Source organism: Anguilla anguilla, chromosome 1, assembly GCF_013347855.1.
Source record: "Anguilla anguilla isolate fAngAng1 chromosome 1, fAngAng1.pri, whole genome shotgun sequence".
NCBI classification, from domain to species: domain Eukaryota; kingdom Metazoa; phylum Chordata; class Actinopteri; order Anguilliformes; family Anguillidae; genus Anguilla; species Anguilla anguilla.
Window position 1 is genome coordinate 60484636 of NC_049201.1, and position 17325 is coordinate 60501960.

The 17325-nt window shown below is 40.8% G+C and overlaps 1 protein-coding gene across 1 annotated transcript in view; it reads right to left on the reverse strand.

The window, feature by feature from the left end:
• tg (thyroglobulin) overlaps positions 1-17325 on the reverse strand; it is a 48359-nt gene that overhangs the window by 22645 nt on the left and 8389 nt on the right. Inside the window, exons 12-31 of the mRNA XM_035382267.1 lie at positions 16750-16887; positions 16103-16180; positions 15299-15402; positions 14855-14975; positions 14381-14584; positions 13977-14186; positions 13269-13414; positions 12796-12955; positions 12277-12441; positions 11427-11576; positions 10827-10991; positions 9613-9729; positions 8872-8987; positions 8148-8253; positions 7493-7690; positions 6963-7133; positions 6390-6476; positions 6154-6237; positions 5526-5663; positions 4856-5029 (exon numbers count right to left, since the gene is read on the reverse strand). Coding sequence (XP_035238158.1) covers positions 4856-5029; positions 5526-5663; positions 6154-6237; positions 6390-6476; positions 6963-7133; positions 7493-7690; positions 8148-8253; positions 8872-8987; positions 9613-9729; positions 10827-10991; positions 11427-11576; positions 12277-12441; positions 12796-12955; positions 13269-13414; positions 13977-14186; positions 14381-14584; positions 14855-14975; positions 15299-15402; positions 16103-16180; positions 16750-16887 — 2832 coding nt within the window. The remainder of the gene's footprint in view (positions 1-4855; positions 5030-5525; positions 5664-6153; positions 6238-6389; positions 6477-6962; positions 7134-7492; positions 7691-8147; positions 8254-8871; positions 8988-9612; positions 9730-10826; positions 10992-11426; positions 11577-12276; positions 12442-12795; positions 12956-13268; positions 13415-13976; positions 14187-14380; positions 14585-14854; positions 14976-15298; positions 15403-16102; positions 16181-16749; positions 16888-17325) is intronic.

Genomic DNA, 17325 nt, shown 5'->3' on the forward strand with positions numbered 1-17325 from the left:
CCTTGTATTTATTTATTTATTTATTTACTTCCTTAATTATTAAACGTGATGAAACTATGCTGCTGGATATTTACTGAGGCAGGTTTGGTGAAAACACACCCAGGAATTCAACCGGCAAACTTCTAGTTAAAACACACTAAAATGATAACCGACACCCAACACTCACCACCATATCTCCTGCCCACCAGCTGGACAGATACTTACCAGAGGTGACAGCTACCAAAATTCAATTATAGACTGGCAGGGGAAATCAGTGTGGTCCAAACTGTTACATGTGTGGACACCTGGTCACTGAATTTAAACCATTTGTGCAATCCAAGGACAAAGCAAATAAAAAAGAAGCTAAACCTGTATTGTGTTAAAAATGGTTGGAACAACTAAAAAAATATGGAACAACTTCAACATGTTTCACCTAAACCTGTAAAATTAATTTTGTTTCACATAAAGTGACTGTGGGAAAAACTCAAACAATTCCACACAACATACATAGTAGATGGAATCGTTGAGTTTTTTCCACAGAAACAACAGAAACAAATCAAAAGGAAGTTTTACACGGCCAAAAGTCAATGTAAATCATCCTGTGAAGCAGTAACTGACATATGAAAAGCCCCTAACATGTATCATCCTATGGCGGTACCAGAGGGCATAATAAAAGAAGACTTTGATTTCTGCTGGAGAGCAGGTTTACGTGCTGGGTCAGCTGCTTCCAAAGAGCAGCTTCACAGATACAGTGTCTCATGAACCACATGGCTGAACTGATTTTGGGCTTGTTATTTTCCTTCTGTGAATGTCAAGAACAGATGCACTACACATGAGTCATTACATCCATGCTGTTGTCGGCAAATGTTTTAACAGACCAATAAAAATTTACAGCTCTTTGCCTGAAAACAGCTGCTTGTATACAGACCGTGAAGGGTTCTTCTTAGTTCTATTAGATATTAATATTGTATATATTATACAACATATGTTAATTTACCATAAACACTGAATATACTGTATGAAAATGGGAAAATGATTTACAATTCTGCTGTAGTTACTCAATTTCTAATTTCGTTATCTTTTTGCTGTGAGCTAGGCCCATGATTCTCTTGGTATTTGACACACTGCAGGTTCAGCCAAATCATTCACCTTCAAATTTATACCAATCCAGTCTAATCTGTCTGTTTAGATCAACATTTAAGAAGACCCCCTTTCCTTTGAGTTTAGGGAAAATAAAAGCAGGCATCAGAGCAGGACCAATTTTAGATGTTATTCACATCTTTTTATGACTACTCAGCTACATGTAGTGTCATTAAAGGCAGCCTTTTATTGTCTAATTGTATACCTTCATGCATGCAAACACAGAGGCTTTGTTTTCTTTGTTAGCTTTAACGCGACCAAAACAGCTGATTAAGGTAAAGTACAGTGAGCAGGGTGGGAATAGAGGTTTCCACTGAAGAGGGCTCATAGTGGTCCCAGGGTGTAGCAGCCTCCGGTCCTGGGATTGCTCTCGCCTCTCCCATCTGGTCTCAATCTGGACAACTTTTACAATCTGCGAAGCACATCTGGGCAGACCTGACTCGGGTACAGCACCCAGACTGTCGGCACAATTGTTATGTAACTCCACTCCCTTTCACAGTCTGTTCGCTTTCTATCGACTGATACATTTATGAATAAGACTCCAGGCAGACAAATATTCATTTTACCTCTTAAAAATATTTGAAAAGCGAGGAGTGGGAAAAAAAAGTATAAGCAGCCATTAAGTTGTATACAAAAAAGTAGGTGATTCACCTTTTTCTGGAGCTAAGGAGGCATTGGATGAGATAAAATGATATAAAAGATGAGCCTACTGGCTAACCAAACACCACAGTTATGAGCTACAATGCATTTCATTATCAGTTTGAATGCATATAAAAAGAAATCATTCACCACAACTTCCAGATGAGGGTTTCTATATTTATTATGTTTTTCTAATGGTGATGTCTAAGAAAAGCTAAATCTCGACTTTATCTCTCTCTACCTTAATGGTCACACCTCATTTCTTTGCAGATCAACTGCACATGCTGCTCTGCCAGGACAGTGCTGTGATACATCTGGTCTGAGGTCATGTCAGCACACTGTTGCTTACGGCCAGATGGAGGATATAATCTGCTGATTCATTTCTTGGGGAGTATCTCTCAAAGGAACATGCCCTCCATCCATCCAACCACCTTCAGTCCACCATCAATTTCCGACACTCGATCATCTCTAACATACCACTCACCCCAAACACGCAAAAAAGCTCCCTGACTGGCTGTCATCTCTGACACGTTATTCATCTCTAATACTGCTGTGATCTCCAACATGCCTCTCAACTCAAACACAGCCTCATAACAACCCCAGAAAAGACTTCATCTCCATAACAGCACTGATCTACAATTCAATTGTCATCTCCAACACGCAGGTGTTCCCAACTATGAAGAATTGTTTGATAGACTACCAGAATGCAATGAATTCAATCTGGAAGATTGTTTGTTGTTTTTAAAGAATAAATGTTGTGACAAAACACATTTGCAGTTTGGGCATCTCATCTTGTAAAAGCACTGCAGTCCTGAAGTATTTCAGTTGTGAGTATCTGATTAGTTGATGGAAGAGTCATGTTGATGGACAAGCAGAAGTGCCGCTGCACGCCACACTACACCCCTCTCAAGCGCAGGAATATAGTAATGTCAGCTGAGCCAAAGCTAGCTAGCTAGGGACACATGAGCCGCAAAGGTCTCTCTCAATGGGGGCAAGAGGAGAGAATAAGCATTTACCAGTCATTTACCAGTCATTTACCAGTTATTTCCAAACTGAATGCATAGTTTCAGCCTTGGGAATACTGTGACTGGAAAAGAAGGCAGCTTTACCTTTACTAAGAGTATCCATTCATACAGTATATGTACTTTGTGCTAAACCTGAACTCAATCATATGACCTGAACGAGTTCAGGTCTAGAACAAAGAATCCGAATCCCATATGCAGGTTTGACATGGAGGAGCTGTGCAAAGGCAAGTCCAAAGGACACGTTGCAAATGAGTTTACAGCACATGTGACAGCATGGGTTTGGCTGCCAGTAGTCATGAAATGAGTGTTCAAAATACCACAGACCAAAGTAAAATAGTTGGCTCATTTTAAGAAGCAAAACAGCTTGCTCTGCCTCTGACATGAAGAAGTATCTGCAAAAGCTTAAAAAACACAAATCTCTATTCTACAAACACTCATTACCTTTCACCTTTCCAAGTCAATCAACTATGATATGATTACAATAAAAATCAAATCCATCTACATTTGAGACTGCCTTTCAAGGCACATGACAAATAAAACATTCTGTTCTGTTCTGTCACACCACAGGGATTTAACAAAGCACTGTCTGTTATACAAAAGGGTTTTATTTATTTTTCGGACTCTTGTATAGTCCAATCACCATGGCAATAAACACTAAATAAGAACTCACCAGAAACAACAAGAAAATAAGCACAGTGCACACAATAGCAACATAGCAACATACCAGTAATAGTAAATGTAGCATCAAGCTCATAAAACAGGTAGAATATACTGTAAGAATGCTACAGAATATTGTAACACACACATGGCTTATCAGTGATCTGAGGTCAGTATTAATCATAGCATTCACATGGTTCCAGACAAATGATCCATGTTATTCATTGCACTAATATCATAATAGTGCATAACATATCAAAAGATAAGTATAAACGGTTTCAGGTTTTTCTCAGAGTTTGGATTGATTAGGTTCCATAGAGTACATCCAGGTTCTGGGAACTAAAGTCTGTACTGCTAAATAACTGAAGACTCAATGCTTGATCCTTGATTTCATTTTAATCTAGATATTTGATATAGCCATCATTTAACATGCGCTATTACACTGAAAATGCCTTGAAATTGTGGTTGAATTACAGTACAGTACATTTGCTCATTCAGCCAGCAGTAAAATCTTGTCTGCCTGCCCTGGAGTTTGTGATGGCACAGGCAGTTGGTGTCGGGTGTGAAGAAAGAGATTTCTTGGAAAACACAGCAGCTCTCTGTGTTTTCATGCGCGTAACCCGAGATGCTTATATCTCTAAAATACTCCACATTAACAGCCTGCCAATAAAAAGAAAGCAAATCCCAATACAGTTTATGATGAAAGAAAGGTCCAGGGGGAGGCCAGTTACAAAGGAGCAGGTATATGTTTTAATGGTAAAAAAAGAACTGGTACTCATTCCGGGAGAGTCAGCATCATCTCTCACTGAACCTTGAAGTAACTAGGCTTGACGTCAACTGGGAATGGTTATGATCAAGATTCAGCCACAGCGCATCAGAAAACCCCTGCACCCGCCCTCAGCTCAGGACCCAGGTTTAAATTAGCACGCTTGCATCATCCAAACAGCTCTCCCCCTGCCTAACCACTTCCTCTCTGCTGTTTTTGGACTGTGAAAAGGTAACAGCTGTCCAAACGTCGCATGCACTTTTGACCAGTTGCTAAGATCAGCATGCTTAAAACACGCCAGCTATGAGGAGCAGCAATGCACAGGACTGCATGGAGGTCCATCCATCATTTTCCTCTGTCAATGTGGGTGGTGTATTGTGTGTGTGTGTCTGCAAAAGTCACAATATTTCTTGTATTTTGGAAACTCTGACCCTGAAATAAAGTGCATTGGATGCTTCAGTAACCCACCTACTCTGTATTGAATTCAACAATATACATTGCATTATAAAAAGCATGCCCGTTTTACTTGATATGCGTGAAATTAAAATATGGAAAATGATGTTTCTTAAAAAGCAATCGGCCCAGTGTTCAAGCGTACTGCATGAGATCATGACCTAACGGGCGCGACGGGGGAGTTGAGAGAGCTCACCTTTCTTGCTGTGGGCCTTTTGGGGAGGCTGGGGCAGTACGAGGCTGCAGGGCTGTCTCAGGGGGGTGTCATAGGCCCCACACACCTGGGTGTCGGGATACAGGGCACAGGTGAAGTAGGTAGGGCTGTCATCCCGAATATCTGCTACGTGACATAGGTTCTCCTCCTCACAACCTGTAAGAATCAGAATGGCCCAGCAGGCAGAAATAAAAAACAGCGAAACAAAGCCACAAAATATTCACCAAAATTGGCAGCAAGGTTTATTTTGTATGGTCACACTTAAATGTCTGTTCATAGTTTTAAAAAGCTGTTGCTTCCTATAAAATAAATAGGACTTTTTAAAGGAATTAGAACACAGATAATGAGCAGCTGGTTAATAGTTCAAAAATTAAAAATTTTATGGGGCCAAATGAACTACAAACCATGATTCAATACATGAAGGACACGTAATGTAAGGACAATCATGGATTTTTTACCCATTCAATGTGTAAATTAATCACAGCACCTGGCTATCCAGAGAAAACTGCTATGATTGGTTCAAATCACTGAGTCAAAAATAAATTAAGATGGCTTAACCCATTTTGGGATTCATAAATCCTCACTCTCTCATAACTAGTGTGAAGGACAATGAGCAGAGGTCATATACTGTAGGTAAGAACGGTTTTCCTACGTTTTAGGCACCACCGTTGGGCATCCTCTGCAGAGAACTGGTGCTTGAAGATCCAGTACTGCTGACTTGGGACAGCCTGGCTTGGGTTGACACGGATGTCTGTGCTGTCCAATGCCGTAAATCCCTCTTTCACTGCATCTGAGGATGAAAATTTCACGGTTTGGAACTCACAGTAAATGGTATAACATAAATAGGTGTGTGCAGAGAAGGTGAATATAATATCAAACATATAACATATAATTTGAATAAACTCAAAAAGTATGACACACTGGCCAAGTGTCATTAGCTGTACTACAAACTCCTTTTCATCACATGACACACTGTTATCCAGTATGATTATTAAGTTTTAAACAATCACCATTTATACTTTCCAAAGAAGCTCATGGTCAGTACCCTGCTTATGGATACTCACGTGAATCAACCTCCCCTAACTGGTTAAAAGTAGAGTACCTTAACCACCACATTAAAAACAGAACACTTATCAACCTCAAAATAAATATTGTATTTCATAATTCATTGTTATATTGCATACTGATCCAACTAGTGTATAAACCCAGTACACAGGACCCACTATAAGCAAGTATATGATATTGAGGTGCTTCAGTTTTGTTCCACACAAAAGATTTACCTGAGATGAGAACACTCTGGTCCGGCTGCGCAGAAACACTGGGACATTCTGGGGATGACTTCTGACGAGTCGTCATGTCAGAACCTAAAACGTTCATCATTTGTGAAGTCAGAAGCACGGTACTCTTTCCAAGCAGATTTTTTTTTCAGCCACACAATGAATTCATATGTATCTGAAATGAACAGCTGTTTCAAATGAGTAATAGCCTGTGATGATATGAGCATTTTGTACTGTACCTCTCCAAAGATAAATTCGTTGGAAACCAATGATTGTTGCCTGGTAATCAGTTTTGTTTTTGCTAGTTGGTGGCAAGGCTGCATCAGCTAGACAAAAGGACAAGAAGAAAATTCCTCAATTGTTAAGACAGCCAGATAAGTCTCATCACAATTTGGAATCCTCTGTTATATTTGTGCTCACTGCTGTCCCTCTCTGACAAGCATATGTTCTCCTCAGAAACACATATATCCGCCACTGATTTTTAAACTGCACAGTCCATCAGGTAAGCTTGTACAGACATTGAGTCAGAGGAGTACAGTTCACGGGCAGGTTATGCAGGCAGACTGCGGGTGTCTGATTGTACAGAAGGGGGCCTTATACACAAATAGCATCTTGTTGACTGAAATCCCCCCCCCCCCCCCCCCCCGGACAATGCTACAGATATCTTATGCCGCTCTGTTTGAACACTAGAACAATGCCTTAAGGGATGAGTCATCCAGCAGCCCAACAACAGGACTGCATTGAGCTATGGCATTAGAGAATGTATTTGCACGGTTAATAATTTTAAGATGCTCAGTGCAGCTCATGCTCACTGATAGTGAAGTTCTGGCCCCCGAAGCTGAAGGTGAACTGTTTCCTCTGTTTGTTGTACTGAACCCCTGCTCCACAGATACGATTCGACTTTGAGGTCCCAGAGACGTCCCAGTCCTCATCACTGCAGAGGAGCAGGTCTGGGAAGCTCAGGAGGCCACATAGGACGGTGCCTGGAACACACACGTGCATGCACATACACACACACACACACACATACGTAATCACACATACACAAGAGCACATGAGCACACGCACACACAGACGGGCAAAAACAAATTTACCAACACACACTCAGACAAAAAGCACACAGTACTGGTTGGACACAGTGAAGTGATAGTAATGAACTGGCAAGACTGATACGAGGGTCTTCCTCATACAGATACTCATTCAAGGGTTTAGGTTCCAGTAACTCGCTTTTCTGTCATTGAATTCTGGCTTATATGATTACTTGGATATATTATATCTGTACGGCTCTGGTACTGTAGCTTGCATTCTGCACTATAATTCCAGTGTTGTTTAAGTGGCTGACCTCCATTGAGGATGTTTTGATTGAGGATGAAGCCATCACAGCAGCTCTCCTGGCTGCATGTGTCCTGGCAGAAGCGATGGACATCCATCAAGGAGGCCCCCTGAGCCTGGAATACCGCAGTGCGGTACACCCCTGAGCTCGCCTTGCGGAACTTCAGCCTCTCAAAGGTCTTCAAAGAAGAAGTGGTGAACTCGTAACCTTTCGTCAGGGAGAGAAAGAGAGCACGAAAGAGAGCATGGGAGATTCTTAAGTTTTGGCCAAGACACACAGTTGCATCCGAATGCATTCGGGTGGCCAAGAACATCTAGCTGTTGCCAAGATTCCGGGGATTTACAGTTCCAATTCAACAAACCTGGATTTAGAGATGCCCCCAATCTAAAGTTATCAGCCTAAATCAATCTCTCTGGATATACAGTTTCACAGTTCTCCACAGATTTACAGAGGATGTCATTTTTAGGTTAATTTCAGGCAGGGTACAGCTGCTGTACCAAGCAAGGTCCTTAAACTAAATTTCTACAGTAGATATCAAGGCATTACTACTATAGCAAATACTGCTACTACTACTACTACTACTTCTATCAATAATAATAATAATAATAATAAAATAATAATATTCTTCATTATTTCATTAATTTACTGCATCTTAATTTCATACCTTTCTTTCTCAACACCACAAGGTCTGGTCTGTCTCCTTTCACTTTTAGCAAACAGCTGAGACTCTGGTACATATCAGCACCTGGATTTCCCAAAAATCCTTTGGTCTGTAATTAGACAAAATGTAAACAGAAGAATCAATTTCTGTTTCAGCAGCAGAGGCCAGAAGACAACAGAGGTCCTTTTCAGAGTCAAGGCAAGTGCTTGACTTGTTCACGGTCTGAGGGGCCTGGGCCATTAGTTCCGCAAGTTCACTCAACTACATCACCTGCTTGATCACTCAGGCCACACCAAGCACAATCAGTCAAGAAAACAAGCATTACACTGGCTCTGGATGGCATCCAAGGTGGATGAAATGACTACAACCAAAATTAAGTACAATTATTGCTGGTATTTGAGGTAGTTTAATTCGCCAAAGACTGTCAAAACACAGATTTTACGATTTATAAAAGCTTGTCTTTACAGTTTGTGCCTAGTTTGACATGTACTCTAGCTCTGTTTCAGAAAAGACATGCATATCAAACATCCTTCTGCCTGTCTATTTCCAAGATGTGATGCAGTAAGCACCCAGAATGTCCAACAATGTGAAACACCCTCTTTGTACTCCACCCATCAGTGCTAGCCACATGCACGGGGCCATGGAATAACTTTGTACGCTCTCACTAATGAAAATAATTTTGTTGAAAACAATAGCACAGTGTTGAAAGAACAGGGGCCTTGTATACTTTTTCAGAAGCCTTGCATTCGATGTTCGCTCCATCTGTGCTGTAGAGGTCACAATGTTTTCGCCCTCCATCAGTGAACAGGGCCAGGTGATGGCAGGAGTCATTGGCAGCACAGTCTGGGGTGGGAAAATAAGATTTATTTAAAAAAAAATCTTCATTAATAACATTAAATTTAACACATATAGACAGGTATGATAAAACTTAGGGAACAAAATGTACAGTTTTGTTCGGTACCACATTTTTGTTAAACGTTGAAGGAAGAATCATGTTCTAACTACTGGTCAAGACAAATGTTTCTTCAAATTATTTCTGTAATCTGCAATACTTTTAATAGTGTCTAAAGGGTTAATGAGTTTGTAAAATTTATTTTATAATTACTTGACCCAGGTCTGGTAAAGCCTGTTTATATAAAATATATTACAGCAGACATGAGCATGAGAATGGCAGCAGCCAGGCAGTTCTCATGCCACAGAGTGGCCATGTGTGCATTCATGGAATTTTCTGAATACTGATCTTTTTTTTTTATCAAAAAGCTCTTGATGAAGTAGTTTCCTGGAGGTGTACCTTCATTTCAACTCAAGTCAATACTAATCACTGTTCACAGACAGATTTTAAAAAAATCTTTTTTAGCATATGTTAGTACTGTACGTTTCGGAGTTGTTGCATTTGCCCTTCATTTTCTGCAGTGTATTTTTCATGCTGCATAAGGGGGGTCTGTAAAATAAATAAACAGTTACTTACCAGAGATGCACTTTCTGAGCTGACTTTCCAGGGCATCATCTGAGACCCTGGAGCCAAGAAGGATGGCATCGTCACTTCGCCACTGAGACCTGGGCACATCCTCAAATTTCTCCATCACTGCAGGAGGAACAATCACATCAATCGTATCTTTTTTTAACATTTTCACAGTTTTCCTACATGAATAAACATGCAAATAAATCTCCACATGACATGTGTTAGACTGTTCAAAGGAGTAAAGCACAAAGTTCAGTTCTTTCGCAAACTGAAGATGCACTTTTTTCAATTTTCCATTTTTAATATATAACTTTTAACATAATTTTGACATTAGTTACAAAAACACTCTTTTAAATCACGTTTAAAAAGGTGATGTAGACCATATTTCAAAACAACTGGAAAGCTTGTCAGACCATTACATCTACAATATAATCTACCAAACATTCCAAATGTTCTCATTGCGTTTTAGCCATCTGTTTTCCACTCAAAAACGAGCATTAATTGTCAGTTGTGGTTTGGAAACTGTGCAGGACTGAGACGTTATTTTAACATAGATGAAGTCATTTTTACCAGACACCCAGGCACAAATAAAACACTAAAGCTGAAACTAAAGCACTAAACCTTAGGCTAAGACCACACTGGGACTTCGTGACATTGTGGTGCTACATGAAGGGGAAGGTGTGAAGTGTGCAATACTTCCTCAGAGTAAGAGCGTTTGCAGTTTTTCAAGAAACCTTGAGGCTATTTCTGTCAACCTTGTGCTTTGAAAGTCGTAGGCATCTTAAATGATAGCCTTAAGTACTGGAAACAGTCACCGGTACTGTGAGTTACATAAAAGGAGGCAGCAGCCTTACATTTCAAATGGTAGACAGGAAAAGGAAAGTTGCTTTAGGGCTGTAGTGTTATTCTGAAAACCACGGGTGGTTTACAAAGTTCATTGTTCTCTCTCATTAAATACAAAAATTTAATTCTGCCTTAATTTTTTATCTTGGCTGATTACAACATTGAGACCAAATGGTAACCAAAGAGGCAGAGGCATAAATAGAGTAGTTTTAATTTTTAACTAATGTTATTATGACAACAGTTAGACAATAAACAAGCATATACAATATTAATATTTATGCTTATTTATAGTTCATTTGTTGTTAATTTATGAAAAAAATTTAACTACGGTTTAGTTCTTCTGAGAATGTCAGTTCACCAAAACAACATGGCTGTACCTTGACACTCAGGCTCAGACAGGGGCTCCACTGAGGAGGTCCAGAGCAGACGCTTCCCCTCCGAGCTCACGCACAGCCACTTCCCCATCTGGACGTCCAGCTGGGCAGCCTGGAATGCCCCGCTGTCTGTGCAGCCCTGTCCACTCCTCTGGCATTCACTGGCACCTTAAAACACAGTGACAGGGTCCTGTCAGTCTAACACAGAGAACACAGTGACAGGGTCCAGTCTCTCTAATACCAGAACCACATTCTTGGGGTCCAGGCTCCCTGATCCTTGTGGGTACCTGCAGTATGGCTGGAAGGAGCCAATGCAGCAGTCAACCAGGATACCCCCCCCCCCCCCCCCCTGTAAATTTTGATTTGTTTCTTGCCACTGAAGAGTCCCTGTCGTAGTTAGCTAATTTCATTGTGTTGCCAAAAAACAAACCTGTGACATCTTAGCTTGTGGAGAGAAGCTTTTAGCAACTGAATGAGTCCGAAGCCCCAAAGATTGACTTTTAAAGTGCCGTTTTTTCACAAATAGATCTTTGCCTCAACCTGGATCAGTCTGTTCTGGATACAACGCCATCGCCTGAGCCTGCTGCGCTGCCACATACTCACAATGTGTGGCTCTGAACGCCCCTGGGGAGGCAGTGGACGTGCCGCGGGGACACCTGTCACAGACGTCCTGGCCTTTCTGATCCTGATAAGACCCTTCAGGGCACAGGGAGCAGCCTCCATTGGTGAAGAAGGTCCCTGCAGGGCATGCCACTGTGGGAATGCAGAACACAGCGCCATCAGGAGGCAGGAATTATATCACATGGGGTGGGTTAAGATTGCTCATGGATGTCTGTCTCAGTCTAGAACAGGTTCGGCAGAAAGGCATTGTAAACTTAGTTGAAATACTCATAAAGTACTGCAGTTTACTTGGCAGTAAGTAGCAGCTGTTTTCCACATGTGTACAAAATGAAATGCTACCATGAACAGCTAAAGGAAAAACATGCACCTAATCTGATTTAATTGCACACTTCTAGCAACCGCAGCAAAACTAACTTCAGTCCATCAGTTTCAAACTGGAATGTTCAAATGATTGTTGTACTATAGTTAGGCATTGCATCATTTGTTTTCTGTAAGGCAGGGTGGCCATATATTTTTGGTAATAAAACTCTAATGTGCAGTTCCAGGTGAATTTACGCATTATTGATAATGATATAAAGTTCTGCATAAATATTTTATATTTGAAATTCTGTTCCTTGGGGTTGCCAAAATTTACTGCAAGGATGCTGGAATCACAAAACACAGTGCTGCTATATAGATCTTGAAAGCTTCAGATTAAAAAAAAAACAAGAACAATGCATCACCATGAAAACAACATAATTCTATAAGCTGCATTACATTGTAGCCATTGTTATTATCCATACAATTTCCCTGCCACACCATTAGACAGTTTGGTCATTTCATTCATATTTACCACATCCAGTGTTTCCTGGGACACGTCTGTAACCTGGAGCACACCCAAAGGTCACGGTCAGGACTGGGTCCACAGGGCCATCTACTGAAACGGTGGACTGGTAGTTGCCACTTCGTATTAGGTCAACGGCTCCCTCCAATAGTTTCCCAGCAGTAAATGCCACATCTGAATGAGAAAATGAAGCACTTAAAACAATCTACTTAAGTGGTAGACAGGACTTGAGGATTTTGAATGTACTGGAGGGATTTAGAGGTCAGAAGATGTTATAAGGCCAATCTGGAGATTCACTGTACATAACAGCCAATTACAAAATCACATAGAGCTGTCAAAGGCAGCAGTGGTTTAATGAGGTAAATTACATTGTAACTGTCACAAGCATGTCGATATTACATGAATAAGAGGGTACCGTGTCATGCCATGTCCATGTTCCTGGTCAAGATGAACCAATCTGGACCCAAAGAATGTGAAAACAAATTTTAAGCACACCCCTTTTCATGTGCCTTGGTATTTTCTGCTTACCGATATCGTGTAGATCTGGTAGAGCCTGTACTGAGACATCTGAGAGGCGTGCCCTCCATGCAAGCGTGGCCCTGAGTGTCTCCTCAGTGTCACACTCCAGCAAAACAGAGGAGTCATCGCAGGCTGACATAAAGCTGAGCTCTCCTGTGGGGGATGTCACCTAAAACATACAACTGGTCAGTTACTCTACTGCCAAAACACAAAGTACCATCTCTAACACAAGACTTGTCAGACACAACTACCACCAGACAAAAGCAATCAAAAGGCATGGACAAGACAAGAAAGACCAAAATCATGGTTTCATGCTGCATATATCCAATACAATCCAAGACTGACTGATCTTTACTGCACATGGATTACCTGACAAAGCAAGGACAGTCAATGGGATGGGCCGTACCGATGAATTAAAGATCAGTGAATATGTGCTGAATCCATACATCACATTGCCCAACCAAATGTATCCATGGGAATACCTGCAGACTACAGAGTCCCCGACTCCTCATGTCTTGAAGGAGGGAGAGCTGCAGACCAGTGCGAATGGAGCTACATGACTGCTGCCTCTGGGACACAGACAGCTGGAGCTGAGAGCTGGCTTGGACTGACTGCAAAACCTGGAGTCCTGTCAGAGGCACAGAGCAACAGAGAGAGAAAAGACACAAAGAGAAATAGAAGACAGAGAAGCAGAGTCATACAACAAAACAGATCAAGCAGTAGCATGGACAAGTGCTACCCTACATCAGTCAAAACCACCAAATTCACAATACTACCAACAAAATTAAACAATTAGCCCTCACTTAAACTCACTTGAGAATGCTACAGACAAAATGCAATGTGTTCATGCTAGGTTTTCCTTAGTTCTTCTCCACTGTTGAAATGCCTCACACATTACACAGAGAGAAATATAAAATGTAACACATAGAGGTAATGGTACCAATGTTCATAGAATATAGTGATCACTAATAAACAAACTGATTAGATCTGTCATAATAGACAGATCATGGCATAAGCACATATATATCTAGCATATCTACAAACTGCACCATTTGCAATTTTATGTTTGTAGAGGGCATTGCAAAATCCTTCCTGATTATCAGTAACCAGTGAATGAGTAGTAGTTTTCTGTAAATTACTTTTATCAGAATCACAGAGAGGAAGTGGATACTGCAGTGGTGGCTATTTACTCTGGCAGGCATGAGGAAGTGGGGCATCTGACACCCAGTTTCCGGTCACTAAATCACACAGGAAGTTGCCAACAGAAAGTGCGCTTTCATAGCCCTGGTGACACACGAGCTGGCAACGCTGTCTCTGCTGGCTGTCCTCCATGATGTTACTGCACAGAAGGGCACCGTGGGCAACAAGGAGTTCACTGAAGGGAAGGGGACACTGGGGACCTTAGAACAAGACCACAGAAATATATTAAAATAAGTGAAGACTGACTGTATGATGTATAGATGTATCCTGTGTGTGTATATATATATATATATATATATATATATATGTATATACAGTATCTACAGTATATATATACAGTATATGAGGGGGAATAAAAGCAGAGTGGCACTGTGCTCAGGTACGGGTGACGTACTGTCACAGGCAGGAGTCTGCCCAGCATTGCGAGGGGTTCTGGTCCCAGGAAGCTCCTGGCCATTTGGAGAGACACACCAGCAGTCTGCATGGTCACACTGCATTGGAGAGAAGCCTTGCCCATCTGCCTTGCATTCTGGCTCATAACCAGTGCCAGCTTTCCTTCCAGTCACCTGCTCCTTCAGCATCTGGCACCAGCTGGGGCCTACAATATGTTGACCAGGAAAGGACCCCAGTTGAATGAGGAGTGCAGAGGGTAGTAAAAAAAAAAGATATAGTCAGATCAACACACCTGAACCCTGTTGCCCTTACAGAGTAGGCTGCATCCAATCAATCACATTTTATGAAATTTTTATGGGCTCTTGTCAAATATAGTAACCCAAGGAGCCGGCAGTAAAGTTTCTTTCTAGTTTCTTCAAGAACTAAAAAGGAAGAAACTGGAATTATAAGAAGTCCACATGTGAAATTTACGCACATTGGATGTCTCCTGTCTGAGACAAAACAGCAGGCTGGATAGCCTTCCCAGAGAGAGGACTGACACACCAGCCAAAGCCACTGTCTGCACGCTCCCTCTGCAGCACAGAAAACTCTCCACTCTGCCAACAAAGACAACACACACCATCAAATACAAACAGGCAGCACAGTCTGCCAGACACATACACAGGCAATACGCTGTCAGACAGATAAACAGGCAAAATACTCTGCCAGAAACAGAGAAACAAACTCACCCGACACAAACACAGGCAACAAACCAGCAAACATAAACACAGGGAATTAGCTCACACACAAATTCAGCCAGGCTACAACCTCAGGTAACAAACAGTAAAGCGTGGGCAACAAATGCAATTACAATTGAAGATAGATCTACAGTTATGAATGCACTAGCCTTTTCCAATAAAAATATGACTGGGAGAAATACCTCTTCACAAGTGGGATTATACAAAGAATTTGACGGCTCGGAGACAGATGGCATCCAATCAGAAAGCAGAGCCTGTGTGTGAGCTCGCTGGCATGGGGTCCCGCCTGGAAGAGAACCATGTTTAAAAAAGAATGTTCCATGGTAAATCAGTGATTCGAGTTATCTCTTTGCTGTTAAATGATGAATTCATCTCAAACTGAAATGTACTTTTGGTTCTCAGCCTAGAAAAAAATAATATGAAAAAAATTGAATACCTGCATTGTACTATTACCAAAGAATAGGTCAAATCCTAGACACAATGATTCATATGTTACGGGTTCTGAAAGCATTTCATGGAGTTTCAATGTAAAACAGATGGAATTTCAATGTAAAACAGATGTAGACATTAATACTCTATACTATATGGGCAATTATAAAAGCCAGAGGTCTAAAACAATTTTTTTCCAACCTGCCAAAAGCAGGAATATAAATATAAAACATAAATGAATGATGATGTTCCATTTCCGAAATAAAATGATTATTTTTTGTCTTTGTTAAGGTCAGCCGAGACTGAGGCATTTCCAACTGTCAATCATTACAGTTCCAAAGGGAAACTAAGAGATTTTTAATCACTGGGGACACATCTGAAATACTAAATTCCTTCCTTTGCCAGTGAAGGAGTTCCTGTGGTAGATGAGGGACTAGTGTTACGGAATAAAATTTCAGTGACTTTGCTCTTTTTTTCAGTGCATCTGATCAAGAGAAAATCATATTTCTACCTTGTTAGTATTGAGAATAAAATGACAGAAAAGTGGACAATCTTACACTGTGGAAGCTCCATAGAGCGACTGGTCAGAGATTCAGGGATATACCTTCCTTCTCCATCGACACACCAGCAATGACCTGTCAATAGAGCAAAAAAAGAGATCACTATGTCAGATCATATCCTATCCCAGTGGTGTCAAACTCGTTGCCGTGGAGGGCCGTGTGTATGCATGTTTTCATTCCAACCAATTAATGCTGCCTTAATTGAGTCCAATTACTCATTCAGCCATATGCGTTTAACTGCATTGAAGCACAGAATATAAGAAAATTTTTATTTAGACAATGCGGGTCACCATAGACGTTGGGTCACCATTGTGCACAAACCTGCATCCCTAATTCAGCAAATAATTTAACTAATTATATAATCAAGATCTGAGGCTGGAATGAAAACCTGCATACACACGGCCCTCCATGGCAACAAGTTTGACACCACTGTCCTATCTCAATACAGAAGAAATGCAAATTTGAATGCACATTTCAACAACCCATGGGTATAGGTATGAACAACAGGATTTGTACATGCTTACAATAAATAAACTAGATCTTCTACAAATGAATTTTCCTGCAGAGGAAGGTTCCAGAATAAGAACAGTGATGCAGTGAGGCAGCTGTTGAGTAAATCACTGCTACCAGGATAAGACACTCACCTGTGCTTGGGTAGCATTGTGTAGGTAGCCACAGGCCGTTGGAGTCACACTGTGGGGTGTAGGGCTGGTACCCAAGAAGCAGGGCCTCTCTGTCACTGTCAGACCTGCTGATATGACTCTGCCAGTAGAACTGAAGCGCTGAAAATAACAGGCAATAAATAACATATATATTATTATTATTATTATTATTATTATTAGTATATAGTAGCAACAGCCATAGCAGTATGCCAGAACTGATTTGTCTGCAGATAATACAAAAACCATTAGTTAGTAAGTACAAATGTCTACAATAATGAATATTATCTGTGATGTTTAATTACCTAACACTACATACATTTTCTTGACTAAGCCAGGTCTGAGTGTCCAGACTGCATCATAATACTGTACCTAGACCGTCTGAAATAAATTAGATTGTTTAAGCCAGGGGGTGCCAGGTAAAATAATAAATCCACTGAATAATGACTTAGTTTGGAAATTACTGAAAAGACACGTATCACCTGTAAATAAAAATAGTCAAAGGTGAAATTTGTTAGTATTCAAAATAAATATTAGTTAATAAATAAAATATTAGTTTAA